This window comes from Euprymna scolopes, chromosome 21 (genome assembly GCF_053919585.1).
Source record: "Euprymna scolopes isolate OS-2025 chromosome 21, ASM5391958v1, whole genome shotgun sequence".
Taxonomy (NCBI): Eukaryota; Metazoa; Mollusca; class Cephalopoda; order Sepiida; family Sepiolidae; genus Euprymna; species Euprymna scolopes.
The window spans coordinates 29,392,323-29,413,951 of NC_136502.1; the positions used below are offsets into that span (position 1 = coordinate 29,392,323).

The 21,629-nt window shown below is 33.1% G+C and overlaps 1 protein-coding gene across 1 annotated transcript in view; it reads left to right on the forward strand.

Annotated features, from left to right (window-relative positions):
* The window catches only part of LOC145242075 (transmembrane protein 127-like), a 32,656-nt gene extending 13,244 nt beyond the window's left edge, over positions 1-19,412 (forward strand). Inside the window, exons 2-4 of the mRNA XM_080104984.1 lie at positions 3,172-3,987; positions 11,202-11,372; positions 18,103-19,412. Of these exons, the coding sequence (XP_079961110.1) occupies positions 3,501-3,987; positions 11,202-11,372; positions 18,103-18,434 (990 nt within the window). The 5' untranslated portion in view covers positions 3,172-3,500 and the 3' untranslated portion in view covers positions 18,435-19,412. The remainder of the gene's footprint in view (positions 1-3,171; positions 3,988-11,201; positions 11,373-18,102) is intronic.
* Positions 19,413-21,629: the final 2,217 nt, after the last annotated feature.

Genomic DNA, 21,629 nt, shown 5'->3' on the forward strand with positions numbered 1-21,629 from the left:
AAAATTGTTCTCAACTTTTTGTACTGAATCGGTGTTTGAGAGGTAAAAGAGACTTTTAATAGAATATTTGAATATCTATGTCAAATAGAGATAAAGTGGTACTCTCATGAAGGGGCCCCTTAATTTCTGAGAACTTTAACTGAGTAAAATGAAACAACAACAAAAAAAATTGTAAATAATTTATTTTCAGATTTTTACAGATTTGAAAAAAAAAACATCTTTATTTTGAAAATATTCCAAATTATGATTTAAAAAAAAAAAACTCCCTTAATCCTACCAGTAATTCTTAATCAGAGTTGCAACTACTCTTTCTTTTATGCGAGGGATAATTGGCATGGTAGATTATTCCGTAAGATATGGATAAAAATTTAATAAAAACAAAATCTGTAAAAAATCTTACCCTTTTACTGATTGCAAACTCTGACAAAACTAATCAATAAAATTTAGCACAATACATTATTTTTAAGCGAAATAATGTTGGGGAAATAAGTGAAAAACAGTTTTGCTTTGCCTATTTTTTTTTTTTTTTTTTTTTGTGATCTGTTAAAAATGAATGCTCTTGTTAACCAAGAATGCTAACATGCTTGCCTGTCAAACTCTACTTTGCCTCAAACTCTACTTTGAACCTAGCAAACTACTCCCTCCCTGATTTTCCTTTGCGGACAGAAATCAAGCTAGATGATCTGAAAATCACCCCTTCAAGAACATAATATAATAAAAAAAATCTAGATACTTCAAAAGTATGTGGACCTTATCTCATCCTGGCTGTACTATTAAAAAAATGCTCTATCTATATAAAAGCCAAGTACATTCAAGGATGGAATACTGCTGCCATATCTGGGCAGGAGCTGCTGAAAACAGCCTATCCTGCCTTGACAGAGTACAAAATAGACTTTGTGGCTTAGTGGGGGATGCTCTTTTCTCTTCTCTGCAACCTCTCTCCCACAGAAGGGACGTTGCAAGCCTATCTTTGTTTTATCGTTATTTCCATGGCAGGTGCTCGTCTGAACTCCAATCTCTGATCTCCCCTCGCCAATCTTTTACGAAAAACACCCGTCTAGCTGAATCCACTGTCAAAAACTTTCCCCACTCTTTATCTATGCCTAAATCAAAACATAGATTCCATGAACAAAGCTTCTTTCTTAGAACTGCACGTCTGTGGAACTCTGTTCCATCTGCCTGCTTCCCATCTGACTACAACTTAGATGTCTTCAAGTCCAACGTAAACAAATTCCTGATGAACCGCCCCCTTAAGTAGACACTTTATTAAATATCCACACTAACATACTGTACTTACAATAACACTTATCCCTGAGTGGCTTCCAAGCCTTGATAAGTGGTGACCACCTTGTAAAAAAAAAAAAGAAAAGAATCATGCTTTCCTGACTGCTGGAAAACTGTTTCTGTTGTTTCTGGTAAAAGAAAAATTAAAAGGTACAATTAAATTATCGCCCCATGAGCCTCCTCTCTCTTTTCAACAAAATATTTGAATCAAGCTCTAGTCCACTACCTTAAAGTTGCTAAACTTCTGTCTGACCATCAATATAGATTTAGGCAAGATATTCTATGTTCTACTGCAGATATTCTAACTGTAATCTCTGAACGTTTATACCATGCACTAGATAAGGCAGTGGAGGGAAGGGCAGCAGCACTAGATATATCTAAGGCTTCTGACAGGGTATGGTACAATGATCTTATGAAAGTCAGATCCTATGGTATTACTGGACAAATACTTAGCATAAATCCTTCTTAAGTAAGAGAAGAAGAATCCAGGTTGTCTTTGATGGTCGTACATCTAAACAATATGATATACATGCGGGTATACCTCAGGAGTCAATCCTTGAACCTTTATTATTCCTGGTATTCATAAATGACTTCCCTGATAAAATAGTCTCTGAGATGGGTATATTTGCTGATGACACCATGCTCTATAACAAGCACAAGGGGAAAATGAATAAAAACCTATCCAAGGCAGTGGCAGAAACCCTAGAGGAAGATCTTCAGTCTGTAATGGAATGAAGTAAAAAAAAAGATGGTAACATTCAATGATGCCAACACTAAGCTTGTCTCCTTCAAAGAAATCTTCTCAACCACCAATAGCTATGGCTAAAGATACATTACCTGAATGTACTTCATTCAAACTCCTTGGCTTAACATTCACACGAAACATGAGTTGGAACAGATACATTGAGAGCCAAGTCTGCTGCCAAGAAGGTGGGCTCTCTCTACCGTGCTAGAAAGTTACTTATACTTGGAAGTATCCTGTACCTTTACAAGGCCATCATTCTCCCATGTATCAAGTATTGTTGTCACATTTGGGCTGGTGCATCTACTATTAGTCTCTCATTCCTGGACAGGACTCAAAAGAGTTGCCTACCTGATTGCTCCTGATCTGTTATCTAAGCTTCAACCTCTGTCCCATCGAGGAAATGTGGCGTCCATCTGCCTGTTTTACAGGTGTTTTAATGGAGGATGCTCTGACGAACTACAAGCTCTTTTACCCCGTTAACATAAATACCTCTGACAAACCCAACAAGTAGCAAAATCCCACCCCTACACAGTAGAGATCCCTAGATATAAACAAGCCTTCTATTCCAATAGTAGAACTTCCCCAGAACTGCTAGACTTTGGAATTCTCTTCCCGGGTCCATGCTTCCCCAACTTTACTGGCATACAGAAGTTCAGATATAATGTGAACAGACATCTTGCTGCTCCACTTCCCACATAGTATCCCTTCAACTTATGTCCCTAATAATCACCCCCTACATCATAATAAAATTTGATGATTCATGCTATAATTACAAGTAGGTCATTTTAATTTAATTCTTATAAACTAGTGTCACCTGTGGAAATTCCCCGGTTGTTTTCTTTCATTTATCTGTTGATATTTCAGTCAAAATTCATGTATTAAAAGATTGGAAAAATTTGAAGCATTATTTAAATAATTTTATAAACAAATTTAAGCACAATTATAGTTTTATAACATTTTGCTTCAATTAATAATTTAATGATCAAACAATCTCATAATAATTAAATTGAACTTTTAAAATCCTTTTCTTTTTAAATTGGCAAAAAAATAGCATTATTAGAATTAAAGAAAAAAAAAATATATATATATATAGACCCCATATTAATTCCTCAATAATATAATTCTCATATCTTATCATTTAGGTACTTACCAGCTGTTTCAACCTTCAGCAGGATCCAACTCCGTCCAACGCAGCAACACCAAGATTGAAGTTTAACCTTGGTCACCACCACCAACATCAGTGTCACTATCGACACAGAAGCATCAGTGCAGACACGGCAGTCCTGTGCTCAACTGTAGCACCTTTAACCCTGTCCATCAAAGACCACCTCCAACCGTCATCATTGGGAACTCACAGTCTGCCAATGCCTCCGAGGCTAGTGGTGGTGGGGGGGCAAGTTCTTCATCTTCAAGCAGCACAACAACAACGGCCCTGAACACTACGGTGAGCGGCACCCACTCCACTTCAACAATGTCCTCCACCTCGTCATTGTTTTCCTCAAACCATCACGGCTATCACCAGCTTCATTCCACATCCTCTGCTGGAGTCGGTGGTGCAGGCCCATTCTCATCGACCACCTCCGCTGCAGCGTTTGTGTCCTCAGGTCATCACCACCATCATCATCACCATCGGCGCCTTATGAAGCAACGGGAACGAAATCTACTGTCCGCCGTGGTCAGCATGCTGGTCATCGTGGTCCTTTGTACAGCACTTGTTGAACCAAACTGGATTGCTGTCTCTGGTGGCGGCTGCAAAGAGAAACACCTGGGCGTCTACCAGTTCTTTTATCCCGGTTATTTCCTTGACCAACAATCAGCTGCAATAGCTAATATAAACGGTGGTATCCGGGCAGCAGGAGAAGTGCTGGTCCCTGGTGATGATGGCCGACCCAGTGTAGAAGTAAATGGAAAAGTAGTGATAGCCTTCGGATATAAGTATGGTCCCGGTTCTGATGAAGGTGAGTACTAAAATCTTTCATGTTATTTTATTTATTTATTTTTTATTTTTTTCACTGTGATAACGATAGATATCACTTTAAACTCTCGACCCCAAGATGAAGAGCCATTGCTCAAAACAAGGTACTCACAATAAGGCTGACTGGGATGCCATTAGAGATCACATCAGAGACGCCTTATGGGAAAATATCTTTTCTCTTTCTGCAAAACAGTGTGTGAATGAGACCATTAAATTGTTCAAAGTAGCAATCAAAGCACGTTCCCATACGGAAGTTCTATAGCAAACCTCACTCTCCTGAATGGTTTACTTCTACTTGCACAGCTACCATTGCTCAGAGGCAGCATACATACCACAGATTTATCCGGCATAAGTCCAGTACAAACAGACAAAAGTTTATAGACACTAGAAGTAATTGTAAGAAAGAAGTAGCAACGGCTAAGAAAGAATATATCGAAATCACCAGAAAACGCATTGAAGTGCAGAAATTAGGAACTCATGATTTCTGGAAAATCTACAACAGTGTAGTAAATAATGGGCAATCAACAATTCCATGACAACCGAGAAAGCTAACCTGCTTGCCTGTCAGTTTGCTTCAAACTCTACTTTGGACCCAGCAAACCATTCCCTCCCTGATTTTTCTTTGCGGACAGAAACCACACTAGATGATCTGAAAATCACCCCTTCTCAAGTACATAATATCATAAAAAAACCTAGACACCTCAAAAGCATGTGGACCTGATCTCATCCTGGCTATACTATTAAAAAAATGCTCTGCTGAGGTTTCTCCAGTTCTCTCCAAACTCTTTAACAAATACCTTAACAAATCTTGCCTTACTGGCGACTGTAAAGCTGCTTCTGTGGTACCAGTTTACAAGAATTCTGGTTAAAGAACTGACCTATTAAATTATCGCCCCATTAGCATCCTTTCTCTTTTCGCCAAAATATTTAAGTCCATAATTAATGAAGCTTTAGTCTATCACCTTACAGCTGCTAAACTTCTGTCCGACAATCAATAATCAATGTGGATTTAGGCAAGCCCGTTCTACTCCAGATATTCTAACTGTAATCTCTGAACGTATATACCATGCACTGGATAAGTCGGGGGAGGGGAAGGCAGTAGCCCTAGATATATCTAAGGTTTTTGACAGGGTATGGCACAATGGTCTTCTCATGAAAATTAGATCCTATGGTATTACTGGACGATTACTTAACATAATTAAGTCCTTCTTAAATAAGAAAAGAATCCAGGTTGTCCTCAATGGTCATACATCAAAACAATATGATATAAATGTGGGTGTACCTCAGGGATCAATCATTGGACCTTTATTATTCCTGATATTCATAAATGACCTCCCTGATAAAATAGTCTCTGAGATGGGTATATTTGTTGACAACACCACGCTCTATAGCAGGCACGGGGAAAACGAATGTACACATATCCAAGGCAATGGCGAAAACTCTAGAGGAAGATCTCCAATCTGTACTGGAATGAGGTCAAAAGTGGATGGTAACGTTCAATGCTGCCAAGACTAAACTCGTTTCCTTTAATAATTAAAAGAAACCTTCTCAACCACCAATAGCTATGACTAATTATACATTACCTTAAAGTACTTCAGTCAAACTCCTGTGCTTAGGGAACAAGAGTTGGAACAGATACATCAAGAGCATTGCCAAGGCTGCTCTCTCTATCGTGCTAGGAAGTTATTTATTCCTGAAAGTATTCTGTACTTCTACAAGGCCACCATTCGCCCATGTATGTATTGTTGTCATATTTGGGCTGGTGTATCTGCTACTAGTCTTTCACTCCTGAACAGGGTTCAGAAAAGAGTCGCCAACCTGATAGGTCCTGAACTGTCATCTAAGCTTCAGCTTCTGTCCTATCAATGAAATGTTGCATCCCTCTGCCTGTTTTACAAGTATTTTAATGATGGATGCTCCCACGAACTACAAGCACTTGTACCCCTTCAATGTAAATACCCCGAACAAACCCGACAAGCAGAAAAGTCTCACCTCTACGCAGTAGAGATCCCTAGATGTAAGAAAGCCTTCTACTTCAATAGTTTCTTCCCCCAGAACTGCTAGACTTTGGAATTTCCTGCTTTCCCAACTGTACTGACATGCAGAAGTTCAAATGTAATGTGAACAGACATCTTGCTGCCCAACTACATACATAGTGTCCTTGCAACTTATGTCCCTGATAGTAGCTTCCTACATCAAAGTGGCAATGTGCCTTCTTTGGGGTGAAAATATAATAAAAAAATAAGTTATTGGTTTGTATACAATTTTTCTCATAGTCTCTATTAGTAAAGTTTTACATCATCACTATTTTGCTATCAATACAAAATATTGCCCATCTAAAAATCAAATACATGCCTGATAAATGAAAGTATTTCCCGAAAATTTTTATGACTTTTATCGTCAGGGATCAGTTTTCAATTATAACGTTCTACTAAAGTGAACACATACTTTGTGGCCATCACCAAGAAAAATATTGTGACAATCAGTGATGGTTACAAAGTATGTGCTCAATTTACTAGAACATTATAATTGAAAACTGATCCCTGATGATAAGTCATGAAAAATCTTTTTTCAAAATTTTGTTGTTTTAATCTGAAAGTTAAGTTTGTAATCGAAAGTAATATAAAAAGAGAGAAAAAAAATGTAAATTGTGGAATTTAGAGGGGGAGGGGCAATTTCCTAAGCATCTGCCTTAAAAGTATATGTAATAAGTTTTAAAAATACAATCAAACTACACAGAATTTTTTTGCATTTCATCCTCGTGATGATTCGTCAGACCATTGCATGAAATCAGTGTTATTTTGTGTTTTTATATATTCCCATGATACTAGGTTTGCTAGTAGGTCAATCAAGTTCTTTGTTATTCACACACCCATTTATCACAGCCAACAGCTACCTAGTGACCTATTTTAATCTGAATAGTTTTGAGTTTTATTTTATACTAGTTTATTTGTGTATTATTATAATTATCATTTTTATTATTGTTATTTATTTTTTTGTTATGCTCAGGTAAAATTTGTTTTGTGTATACATACATGTACTATTTCGCTCCTGCAGTTTAATAAGTTTTGGGGGTTCTTTAAAATTTAGGATAGCTAATTTCTCATTCAAACATAGTCTACACAAGTCATCAAAGTTTCTACACGTGCTTGCTTGCCATATTAATTTTCACTCTATCAGTGAGCACCTCCTTCCCTTGAGTTCCCAAATGCTGTTTTTATTCTGTGTTTTTTGTTTCTAAAGGTACTTTTGTGGTCATAATAGTTCATTCCTACATAATATTTCTTGTTATTCTAATTTTCTTTGGAAAATATTGTGGCTTGATAAACGATGCTTTTGGTAAGGTAATTATTTTGTAATGGTTGATGCATGTCTGCAAGTTGGAACCTCCTTCAACTTGCAGACACGCATCAACCAACATATACCAGCAGAAATTAGACTAGGCAAGCCATGTCATTTTTGCTTTTCTTCTGCATTGGAATCCGTCATTGGCCGACATCTAATTGAAAATACAGCTTGTGCCAATGCCTATAAAATGGATTGTTTCAGAATGTTGCACCGGGCTGACTCAAAATCGTTTAAAGATTTTGGAGTCAGTCTCAATTCTTTCATGCAAGCCATCGCTTTGCCGATGAAAAGAATTTGTTAAATCATTAGACTTGGTCAGAGATATATTTTAATTATTCTCATACTTCCTCCATCTCAATTTTATATTATTTTAAATATATGTCACACGAATTTCTTCCCTTTTTTCATATATCTCAGCGTATTTGCTCTTGCCTGACATTTTAATTTGTCTTTTTGCATCTTTTATAACCAATGATTAACTCCTGACGAGTTTGTTAGTAAAAGGTGCCCCTAGGATTTGTTTGTATATTATTTTCAAAGCGTAATATAAGTGTATGTATATATATGTATGTATATATATATATATATATATATATATATATATATATATATCTGTAGAAATATATTTTCTTATAATATATACCAATCCTTATTTAAGAAGCTCAATGTAATTACATATACTGGATCAATAAAGGTGAAGATGTATAGCTTGTTCCACCATTATATCTTACGTTGCTTCAATTTGTGTCTATTTGTTACATTTCTGCATTGCATTGCCTCCTATAAACTTAAATCTCTTTTATATACACATTAGACAATGCTTCAAGTAAACTACATTAACCTCTTATATTATAGATTTAACCATAATATTATTTTTGAGTGTCTTCATAAACAATATTATTTCTTATGTTTCCTTCTGATTAAAGTCTGAGATGGGAAATGTCCTTTCATGATTCAAGTCTTAGTTCTTCATCTTTGAGTAGTGCTACAACGGCAAGATTCCTCAACACAATGCTGAGCAGTCTTGGAACGTTTTGCCTAAAACAAAAAAAAAAAAAAATGTCAGTTACCTCTGTACAGAAATATCATTACTTCATGGATTTTTAGTTCTATGCCTGATACATCTTGGTTTGTTATAAGCACGTGCAATCAAACGATGGCAAATCCTGGTGGTGACTTTTCACAAATTTTCACCAGAGCTCTGTTAGTACAACATTACGACCCTGGTGAGGAAAGATTGGACTTTCAGGAAGAGGTTGCTCTTTTGATTGATATATATATATATATATATATATATATATAGAGAGAGAGAGAGAGAGGATTGTCCAAAAAGTCACTGAATGATTTTGAACTAATTTTAGTTCAAAACACTTCAGTAACTTTTTGGACACCCTGCTGATATTGCTGAGAGGATGGTGAAGAAATTCTCCCCACTATTTGGCAGTTGTTAATCTAGTATTCTTTTCAGATTACAAGTTTATTGTGATTTTGGAAACCAATAGTTTTGATGGAATTACCTCCCTTGAAAATTAATTAACATAATAAATTTGAACATTTTAAAAAACCAAGTAATGCTGCAATAATTTTTTATTAAATGAAAATAAGCATTTTTAAATAATTATATACATATTTTTTTCTGAGGCTTGAATACGGAAATAACTTAATCTTGGCAATATATATATATATATATATATATCAATCTCCATGTATAATATTTTGATTGCAGAAATTCCCCCTCCAGACCAAAGTACCATAGGTTTGCAACAGCAGATGCTACATACAAATTTATCATGTCAAGACTATTAGCCACTATGTAACTTTAGAACAACATTTAGTCGTTATAATAAAATCCTACATTTCATCCTAGGAGCAACATCATCACAATCGCAGTATCTTTAGAGGATGTAGTTCCTATTTTTCCCCAAAATATTAAGTCCTCCTACCACCCCCAGTCAAGACCATGAGGAAATTATACATTTTACAGGTATTGTGCTTGCACCCTTCATAAATTGATCATAAACTCATAGGCATAACATAATCTTTCCATTTCCCGATTTAAAAATAATAAATTCTTCCTTCTCAAATTCCCACATTCTCATTGGCTGAGAGCTGACAATTCAATTATTCCGGAATCTACCTCTTAATACATAAACGAACGCTCCAGAATTTTTAAAATATGGCAGAGCACTCTCTACAAGATGCAATTGTTTTGAACTACATCGCTGCACACTTTTTCTTAGATTATGCTGGCAAAACACACCGGACCTTTTAATACATTAAATAAAATACATTGTTTCTTTCCATTTTTTACATGAATTTTTACATAAATATAAAAATACTCCAGAAAATAAAAATAATAAATAAAAATACTCCACAGAAAGTATAATTTTTACATGAATTTTCCCTATTTACAAATACTGCTACACGGTGAAATTTCAGTAGATGATGAACACACAGACACAAAAACACATCGGCTGCAGAGAACTAGATTTCTTTTTCGCGCGTCTGTCTTTATATGTAGCAAATTACTTGTTTCTGCAAAATCTAATTGAGATTTTTTGTAAATCAGCATACTTGGAAACGTATAAAACGGTTTTTGTTGTTTGCCTGGCATTGCCAAGCACCGAACAAGACTCACAGAGAAACAGGATGTAAACTGCAGAAGATATGTGTATTATTATTCATCGGACTACTGTTCTCATCTTGAGTGTGATTTTCACAACGTTTTGGTTGATATAACCTCCGACCTTCTTCTGGTGTATCTTGTTGAACTCGGGAATTTGGACGGAATTTCGAGCAGAACTATTTATTTACTTCACGGGGGTAGTGTAGTGTGCTTTTGTTCCGTCAGCCATGACTGGATAGAGGTCCTAAGTAATTCGCAAATGTATAATGCAGAAGATATATAGAGAGAAAGACAGACAGACAGACAGTTGAGAAGATTATATATATTAAAAAATAAATTAATTAAAGATTAAAAAAAAATAATTGTAATAATTATATATATATATATATATATATATATGTATACCCACACCCACACCTATAGGGTGACCCCCCCCCCCCGAAAAAACGGGCCCCAACTCTAATTAGGCCCCGTTTCTTAGTGTTTTTTCCAAATGAAATGAAACTTTGGTCATAACTAGCTTATTATATTCAAAACATCACATCAAAACACTAGGGTCTTTGCCCTTTTTTTCTCCGTTCTACAGCATATGTTCTAGATGGCCTCCATTTAGCTTTTGTTTTTTTGGGTCACCCTGTATATATATATATATATATATATATATATATATATATTCTTCCCATTTTTCTCTCACACACTCTCTCTGCCTGTCTGTCTCTCTAAGGATATTTTTCTATAATGAAAAAAAATACAGTTTACCACACTAATTCCTTCTTATAAAAAAATTTCAATTTTATCTTTTTTTTTTTTTTTTCTTAGTGGGGGGTCCATTTAAACAAACTAAGCCACAGCAACGCGTGTCCAGGTACAGCTAGTGCGTGTGTGTGTGTATGTATGTATATATATATATATATATGGCATTAAAATTACAAATAACACCAAATATTGACTTATGAACGACTTTGACTTGTTTCTCTCTACTATATATATATATATATATATATATATATATATATATATATATATATACACACAGTATTTCAAAAGACTATGTTGTATTATCGATTTAAATAACAATGAGAAGTTTTGATGATAACGTGTAATAAAAAAAAAAACTTCCATATTTATTCATGCAGATACTGATTGCATGGTAGTTATTTTTTGTCCTTTTTGTTGGTCTGTCATTTTTGTGTGACTATTTTTCTTTTGTCTGCTTCTTTCAGTGTTAGTCGACTGCATCACGTTGAAAGGCATGTGGCTCATGAAGTCCATCATCGTCTTCACATTTCTGGCTATTATCTGTAGTGTCTGTTCTTTCTTCTTGGATCTGTTGGGTCCGACACAGAAAGCACTCAGGTTAATTCATAGAAATGCGATTCCAAGTATCACTACAGGTAAGACATTTTTTTTTTTTTTTTTTTTTTAGTGCTTGTACAGTTTATTCAAGACATTAAAAAATGAAAATATCGAAAAAAAAAAAAAAAGGTTTTATTGTACGTATCCATCATAGAATGAAGTTCTCCAGAAAAAAATTTCACTTAATCTCATCAAGTAGTTTTGTTCTTTGTTTTTTTTTTTTTTTGTTTTATGGCAAAAAAACAATTTGTTATGATACCGAGCAAAAACTTTGACTTTTAGGAAGAAAAGCTAGTATTAAAGATGGGGGGGGAAGTATAGGTGCTTTAAACTGAGTTATCTCCCCATGGCACTCAAAAAATTCAAAGATGGCTACCTTCAACACGTTGTCATTTTTTCGTGTTTTTCTACTGTAAAAAAAAAAATACTCGATCAAATTAAGTGAATTTCTTTTTGTTTTTTGTTTTCGGAGATCTTCCATCCAAAACGGATACGTACAATATAACCTTTTTTTGATATTTTCATTTTTTAATGTCTTGATTATACTGCACAAGTACCTTGTTTTTAAATTTTATTAATCTGATGGGGGAATGGCAATGTGCTTTTATTTATTTGGTTGGCAACTTAGTTCCCACTTTTTTTTTTCAAAATTTCAACATTCAACAAGATTTTCAATACTTTGTTGTTGGGAGTGATAAAAAAAGGTCTCGAGAATGTTTATTGATCTATATTTGATATTCCATTTTAATGATCTGAAAGAAAAAAGATTACAAAAGAATTCCAAAATAGATCTTGAAAATAGATTCCAAAATTTGAAAATAATACATTCCAAAATAAATTTATAAAAACAAAAAGAAAGCAGCAGAAATTTACTTTATTTTTTTGTTAATTGATATTTGCCATGGTGTAAAAGCTGTTCCTTGTGTACTTTTTAATGTAAGTCTTGTTGGGATTTAGACGTCATGATTAGTATTCTTAATTTCATTTTATTTCCAGGGATCTTCATGCTAAATTTTATTTCTACTCGATAGTTTTAGAACTTATAAGTATTATTACTTTTAGATTGTTCATTCTATTGCAAATGATATTATTCAAACAAATAAGTCAAGCATTAAAACAAAATAAGCAAATCGTTTATCATCTTTTATTTAACATCCATTGTACATAGTTTGGAATTTAATTTCTAAAACTAACTTCTCTCTCTCTTTCTCTCTCTCTCTCTCTCTCTGGTTAGGTCTGCATTTATCCTTCTTTCTTTCAAATCCATTCTTATCATTTCCCTCCATGTTTTTCTTGTCCTCAAAAGGGCAACTGATTCTTCTACCCCAAATGTTTGACATCTATTAATCCAAGCATTCACACCATTTCTTTCAATGTGACCAAACCAATAATGTCTCCTGTTCTGTACATTTCTCTCTATACTATAGTTAAAAAAAAAGAAAGAAGCAAATTATATGTTTGCAAGAAACAAACATAGACACACGTCTCTATACTATCCAGATTTAATCTTCCTCTTAGGTCATCAGATTCAAGTGTCTTTAAGATTCACATCACATATACATCGCATCATTCTCTTATTTCTCTCTGTGTAATTCATCACCACTTACTGGCAGATTTCACTTTTCTACATCATTGCAATTCATATACCAACCCAATAGATGCTTTCCTTAGTAACACTGATGGTTAGTAATTATATATATAACAGAAAACAGGAGTAAGCAGAGAAAAGAGAGATCTGCTACCAACACAGCTCCTTCCGCCTCTTCCACTACCCAGTCAACTATCCACACATGCCTCCACTGCAATAAAGTCTATGGGTCAAGGATCGGCCTCCACAGCCATCTGAGGACCCACAAATGACCAGACCCAATCTCACTGACGGGAGAACAATCATACTCATCATGAGTGATTGCCAATGATATATACACTAGCTGACGTATCTGTCTACGTTGGGTTTTTAAAATTATTCTTGAATTTTATAATCAAGATTACAAGTTGAGAACACCTATAAGATATTTTTAATCCATTTTTTTATTTATTTAAAATAAGAATATTCTTGGTTTATGATGATTGAGATCGGCTAGAAAATAACTGCAATGCTAGAAAAGAAAACAAAGACAAAGCAACTTTCTTGTGTGAGATTCGAATCTATGATGGCATAAAATATATAAACAAGGCGAATATTTTATTCACAAGGCCACATATCTGACAAAAAATATTTTTATTTGACATGAGAAGTTGTGTGGTCAGTTAAAGAGGAGTGCTAAAAATGTGGGAATGTTTATATTGATTTTATCTACTTTCAATTTTAAATGAGTTTTTAAAACAAAGGTTTAGAAACTTCTGAGATTGGTAAGGACATCAGATCAAAGGTGCTGATTCCAAATACATAGTTAGTTTGGCTCTTAGATCAAGTATTGACCTGAAACTAGTTATATATATATATATATATATATATATATATATATATATATATCAGAAGTAAACATACCAAACAAAAGAAGCATTTATATAGCACTCATGTTATTTTATTAGTAGTATATAATTCATCTCTCACGTGTTTCATTGAATGGTGAAAATTCACCAAACAACTCATCAGATATAGATTTATATTCCTTAGAAAAAAAAAAAATTAAACTCATTTTTATTGCCTGAATGATAAATCAACTTCTTGACAGTGTCTTGCTTCACAGTTGAGTTCAAATTTAATGGCCTTCACATTAAAAACCATTAAACTCTGACCTCATGGGGAGGCAAGTAAATAAGGATTTATTGATATTATTTTGCTTCGCAGTTTAGTCAGAATTTATCCTTAAAAAAAATATTCTTTGAATATCAGGCTAAACATGATCATTCTGATCAGCAATTGAATTATGAGGAACAAGGTAAGTTTTAGAAATTTTGGTTATAATCACCTAACATACTTCCTAACTTCTGGAATAGTCCTACTGGAAACGGTGTAAAGGAAAATCATTGAAAAGTTTTTTTCGGTCTTATTTTAATTAGGAATTATTGAAATTTAGTTTTCTTTTTTTCTTTTTTTTTTAATTTTAAAATCTTTTAAAACTATTTTGGGAATATAATGTATTGGATACGATTTTTATGATGTTTGAAATTTTGTTTTGATTTCAATAATTTCATTTGTTATTTTGATTTCAATAATTTCATTTGTTATTTTGATTTCAATAATTTCATTTGTTATTTTGATTTCAATAATTTCATTTGTTATTTTGATTTCAATAATTTCATTTGTTATTTTGATTTCAATAATTTCATTTGTTATTTTGATTTCAATAATTTCATTTGTTATTTTGATTTCAATAATTTCATTTGTTATTTTGATTTCAATAATTTCATTTGTTATTTTGATTTCAATAATTTCATTTGTTATTTTGATTTCAATAATTTCATTTGTTCCGTTGATTTCAATAAATTTATTTTTATAATTTCATAAACATATTTATTATATAGATTCAATTAAAAATTTTATTTTTAAAATAATAAAACTTATTTTTATAATTTCATAAACATATATTTCTTATAAAATTTCAAATAAAATGAAAACTTTTTTGAAATTTTATTAAAAGTGCAAAGAAAGACTAATTGCGTTATTTTTATTTGTATACTTTTCTTAATTTTTGTTTTATACTTTTCAATAATGTAATTTTCTTATATTTAATTTCAATAAATCGCTTCACAATAGAAATACTGAAAAACAATAAAAATGAAGGAACTGATTCGCCTTGTCACTGCTTCTGGTAGCGTTATGCTGGAAATTAGGAAGTATGTTAGCTGACTATAATCAAAACTTTTATAGGGATGATCTTTATCTGTGCAGCAAATTGTTAGGGAGAAGCCCTGTTTATTTATTATAATATTAATATAGACTAGTAGGATCTGTGGAAATTCCATGGTAGTTGAAAATTTTTAAAACAAATTTATAAATAAAATTAGTAAAAAATAAAATAAAATAAAACAAATAACAACGAATTTAAAACAATTTTTTAGCAAATTCTTTTTTAACCTTTTAAAGCTAAAAAGAATTGATTTTAAAAAAAAAAAACACTTTTTTTTTTTTTTTTTCTGAATAATTTTTTTATTTAAATTCTAAAGGAACGGATGTCAATTCACTTGCACATTTTTTTAAAAAATTAACTATAATAAAAAAAATTTAGTTTTCTCATACCATGACTTCTTTTTAAATAAAATAGCCAATTTGAAACCGTAAACAGACAGCCATTTTAATTTTTGGAGAGGAAATGGTTTAATGCTTAACTGATAAAGAGCGACTATAAAGGGAGATAATTCGTTTCTCATTAATATTTGTGATTTCCTTTTTTCTTTTTCTTTTTTTTACATAGGCATCACCACTTATCAAGGCCAAGGGGCCATTCGAGGATAAGGGTTAAAGAGTGTACAGTAGAAATTGGACAATATAGTAACCGTTAGTAATGGAGATTCGGTAAATTTGTTAACTTATATGGAACGGCTCATCAAAAACTTGTTTATGTTAGACTTGAAGACAACCATATTGTAGTCAGCTGGAAAGCAGAAAAACGGAAGACAATTCCATAGGGATGCAGTTCTAAGAAAGAAGCTTTGCTCATGGAATCTACGTTTAGGTTTAGGCACAGATAAAGAGTGGGGGAAATTAGTGATAATGTTTTCTGCTAGACGGGTGTTTCTTGTGAAAGTTTGGCGAGGGGGAACCATAGAATGGAGCTCAGCCGAGCACTTGCCATGAAAATAACGATAAAGCAGATACAAACTCGCAACATCGCAAATTATTTTTCTTTTTTTTGTTACACCAGACATGCAGACAAGTAAATTAATATTTAGATTATCAAATAATTCTTTCTGTTGATTAAAACGTATGTATCTAGGCAGACTCTTATTAAAACTAGTTTTATGATTAAAAAAAAAATTACTACAACTATTATTACTACTATTACTACTCAAGTTTTAAAACATGTTAAATATGAATAACAAAAACAGAGGTAACAAATTCACAGAAACAATAGGATTGCTTTTGTTGCATTGGAATATCTTTGATTTATACATTTAGTAATAATAGTATGGAATAATTTTATGTAATTAAGATCTATGATAATTCTAAAAGTATTCTTGTCGCACTACTTTGAGGGGTCGATATAATGCAGACTTACTTGAAGAGATTTCTTTTGAGGAATTGTTCTTTCCACTCTGTTGAATAGGACACATCTGTTAATGATTTCTTATAGAGCTGTCCATGATTGTATCAGCATTAATTACAATACATCATCGTCATCATCATCGTATCAATCTGAAGATTCTACCATTGGCATTGGTTTCTCCAATATTTTGCTTGTCAGAATTCTTTCTAGAAAGACGTCGGATACTTTATGGCACACACCACACAAAGCTTGCTGACATCCTAAGTGAAAGTGAGTTTTTATAGAACACACCACACAAAGCTTGCTGACATCCTAAGTGAAAGTGAGTTTTTATAGAACAAACTGGATTCAAACTTGGGGCACTCAGGTTGTCAGTCTGTGTTGAACCATCTTCCCCTCAATTAATTAACATTAATATAAAGACATTTGTGTACACACACACACACAATATGGTTTTTCTTGCCAAACTTCCACAAAAAACACTTAACTAGCTTCAATCACTATCAATAATTTTCCCCATTCTCCATCTGTGCCTAAATCTAAACGTAGATTCCATGAATAAAGCTTTTTTCCTAGAACTGTCTGCATGTGGAGCACTGTTCCATTGGCCTGCTTCCTGGACGATTACAATATGGTAGCCTTCAAGTCCAATGTAAACAAGTTCTTATTGAGCCGTCCCCTTAAATAATCTAAGTTCTACCCAATTTACACCGTTATTGAATTGCAACCTTTTCTTTCTACCTAATAGTAACAGCTGGGGATTAGAAGTCCTCGGCACGGCCTGCAACTGCTTACACCACTACCCTGTTCGAGTGGCAGTGGCTTCTGATCTTGAACCTTTACTTGATGACTGATCGGCTAGAGCAGGTTTTCTATCTCCCAGGTCCCCTTCCAAAAATTGCATCCATGACGCCTATAGTACCGCCACCAGCCTATAGTCCATGATTAATCCTTATCGAGTGGCCTTTAAGCCTTCAGTGGTGACTCCCTTGTAAAAAAAAAAGTGTTTATTTTATTTGAGGTACATGTTTCAGGCAGAAAGAGTTGATGATTTTAGGATGACATTTTTATATATCTATCAATTCTCTTGAACCTCAGCTCAAAACTCGATCGTGTGATTCCTACTCTTCCATTTTGGATCTTTTGTCTATGCATTCCTGTGTATGTCATTTTTGAACTGTGAATTTCTTTTTTTTTCTCTTTTTCTCTTGTCTTTGTTGTTTGAGTAGTGTACAATGGTGAATTGTGACTTGACAGCCTCTCCAAAATAAACTGGATTTTTATGAAGTTTATCTGTTAAGACATTTGAAGAATTAAAAAAAGAATAGATAAAATGATAACTAAAAAACAAAATCTGCTAGACTTAAAGTTAGTTGGGACTAACTTACTCTTCATGTCACTGAACCATAGACACAGGGTACAGTAGATTGCATTGCATATAACACCTTTCCAGCCCACTGAACAAGAACACTAACGAGTCACTTAGGGATTGTAGACCTGATCCACACCCCCATCACTTAGGTTTCAGGTAAGTTCATTTTTTTATTTTTTTATTTTTAGGTGTCTCTTGCATTCTATCTTTCTTGTTTTTCTCTTTTTCTTCTCTTTTTTTCAGTGATTATCTGTGTACTTATAAACGGATTCTGTTACCTCTTGACAATCGAAGTGAAGGACCTTCAGATGCTGACAAAACCCTATCCTGGTAACCGCATCTCCGTCACCTTCTCCATTTCTTTCTACCTAATAGCAACAGCCGGCGGATTAGCAGTCCTCGGCACAGCCTGCAATTGCTTACGCCACTACCCTGTTCGAGTGGCAGCAGCTTCTGATCCTGAACCTTTACTTGATGACTATGATCGGCTAGAGCAGGTTTTCTATCCCCCAGGTCCCCTTCCAGAAATTGCATCCATGACGCCTCTGGTACCGCCACCAGCCTATAGTCCATGATTTCTCAAGATATGTATTCAAAGACTTTGGTGTGAAAATGGTAAAGGAGGAAGTCGAGAAGGAAGAAGTGGTAAAAAAAAAAAGGAGGGGTGCTGTCCTCATTGCGGCTAGAAATGTAGTGATTGTAATTCACTTTTTTAATATTTTATTTGCTGAAGGAAAAACAAAATGTAAAACAAGTCTTAATGAAAATTTTTTTTTTATTTATATGAAACATTTCAAAAATTGTTTAGCATTAAATTAGCAGATTATAAAAAAATTTTTTTTTTTTTTTTAAATAGTTCATTCCATGTTGGATGATTCTGTTCACTATATAAAACATAAGACATTTGATTTTTCAATGAATCATGAGCTCAACTAATCCAGTTTCTGGGAATTTTGAGCATGGGTATCAGCTTAACCCAAATAATCCGGTTTCCAGGAATTTTGAGCACAGATATCAGTTTAGCTTAAATAATTCAGTTTCATGGAGTTTTATGCTAAACTTTGTACCAAACTAAATCCATCTTCACAAATGAAAAGTAATTTTCGTTTTCAATTATTTTATAATCTGAACATTTGGTATCCGTATAAGAATCATTCAAAGATATTGGTGAGAGAATGGTGAAGAAATCCTCTGGGTGAATATTAACTCCAGAGAGATATTTTAAATAACAGAAACGTTGGTCATGTAAATCCGTCTCAGAACATCTCAATCATGATTTCATCTGCTAACGTTAGTTTGATTCTTGACTTGTTTGAATGAAACCTAACAAAAAATTAACACACAAAAAAAAATCACCTTTAAAAAAAAAAAAAGGAATGGCTGACTGTTTCTCATTAAATGTTGTTCTATCCGTCACGGTTACCACCTGACGAAGGCCAGAAGAATAGTTGGTCAAAACATCGTGAAACAACTAATAAAAGATGAGGATAACAGTCCGCAATAAATAAAATTAAAATTAATAAATGTTGTTCTGTTTAGCAAAAAAAAAAAAATGATCATGGCTTTCTTTCTGTAAAATTGTAATAAGATTATGGAATCATGTGTTGATTCAGCCCCCTTCCCCAAGTTTTGCCAGCCTCTGAAAGAAACACAACTAGCACAGCACTCTATCGGATGTGACTCAAACATACCATGCCTTCCCAGATGTTAACGGAACAGTAAAATATGTTTGAACAACGAATCCCCTTTAGACATGTTTTATTATATATAAAAAATAATTTAGAAATTTTTTTTTTTTTTTTTTTTTAATAGCTTTTCACATGTTCTCATTCAGCAACTAATTTTACAAAAAACATAATGCTGCCAATATGCATACTTTAAATCAAAGGGATATAATTCAATGGTAACAGACGTATTCAAACCAACCAGTAAGTTGATAGAGGTAAGGAAGAGGAGTGCTAATTAGATGATGGATGCAGGGAGGAAGAAAATTGTTATTTAGCATCAACCTTGTTCGTCAGCAAAGGAGAGAAGAGAGTGAATATTAATGAAACTAAAAATAGTCTTCTATTTTAAAACTATACAGTGTCTTTTAGGTGTACTCAGACTTCATTGATCTGTTTATGCCAAATTTGCAGTAAAAACTGCCTGGTAGGAGCAGATCAATTTTTCTGCCCCATTCAGTAGGTGAAGACTCAAAAAGAGTATATTGCAAAAGATCAGGACAACACTGATACTGACAGTTTCAAATTCTAAAAGGACCTATAGTTAGTCTCTCATCTTGAGCTCTCTTCAGCCTCGGTTAACATATTTCTCCCCAGGAAATGACAGCTCTTGCACACACATGAATAATAATTATTTAATTATAATAACCAAGCCCCTTTAAGAATACATAAGGATGAGCACTGTCTGTAGAATTATATCTAACACAGCGTTCACGACTTCTGCTTGTGCGAACACTCTGGATTGTCATTGTACTCACCCGAATTCAGCGTTTAATAGTTCTTAATTCCCTTCTTTCCCGTGGCAATTGTTTGGTGGCCCTAAGGTAGAGGCTCAGCAAATGAAGCAAAAGGCGGCTTTGTGGCTTGGTTCGAATCTCATGACCAGCAGGAATTGTTACCCTACACTGATAATTGCGTAAGCATGAAACAGTAGTGTCTTTAGATATAAATGAATAATTATTATTTAATTATATTTATATATAAGAAAAGAAAAACACTAAAATTTATCAATGTTTCAAATTTATTCATAGACTTTCTCAAGATGATTGATTTGAAGAAATAACAAACAAGTACAATATTTGAAAATATGTAGTGTGTTTTCATATATTGTACTTGTATTTTTTTTAATCATGTTGAAAAAGTCTTGAAATGAAGACTTTAGTATGAAATATATATATTGATGAATATATTAAATAATTTTTGTATTTTTCTTTTTCTTCTCACATTGGAATATGATTTCCATAATTTTCATTTTATATATGTATATATATATATATATATATATATATATAATATAAAAAGGGCAAAACATATTTAGGTAAACAAAATTGTACTTTCCATGGTGTGGTGGTGAAGTGTAGTTGATTTTTATTTTATTAGTCGATAATTTTATTTCTGATGGTACCATATTAGAAATACAAAACTAGTTGTATTCTATTTTTTTAACAATTACCTTTTTAGTTCAGAAGGAAAAAAAAAGGTTATTTGTTATTGGCTGAGATTTCCCTTCATTTAAATTTGTTTTTGAGTAAAAAATTGTTATTCGATTAAAACCCTTTGTATTTTTTTGATTTGAAGAAAATTCTACATGCATCATTTTCTTTTTTACACAATTTAATCTGTATATTATAATAATAATCTGTATATTATAGATTTGACACTTCGACAAATAATAAGTATATAAATTATATTTGAGTTTTTCAATTAAATAATCTATTTGAATATAGGTGCTTGTTAATAGTGTGACATGTTTGAGTTGTGTCAGATATGGTGTCAAGCTAAACCTGTTCCATTTCAGAACTGCAATACTGAATATATACATGGTTCAGCTTTTGATTAGTTGAATCAGCCAACTTCATATTTCCCACACAAAAAGTAGAGATTGTAATAAATAATATATTTATATTTGAATTATTATTACAACCATTATTATCAATATGATGGTTGATAATAGTAATAATTATTAATATTTACAAGGTATTGAATGACACTTATACTGTTATGATTTTTGTAAGTAGTTCTATTTTAGAAGTGGGTACTCAAAGT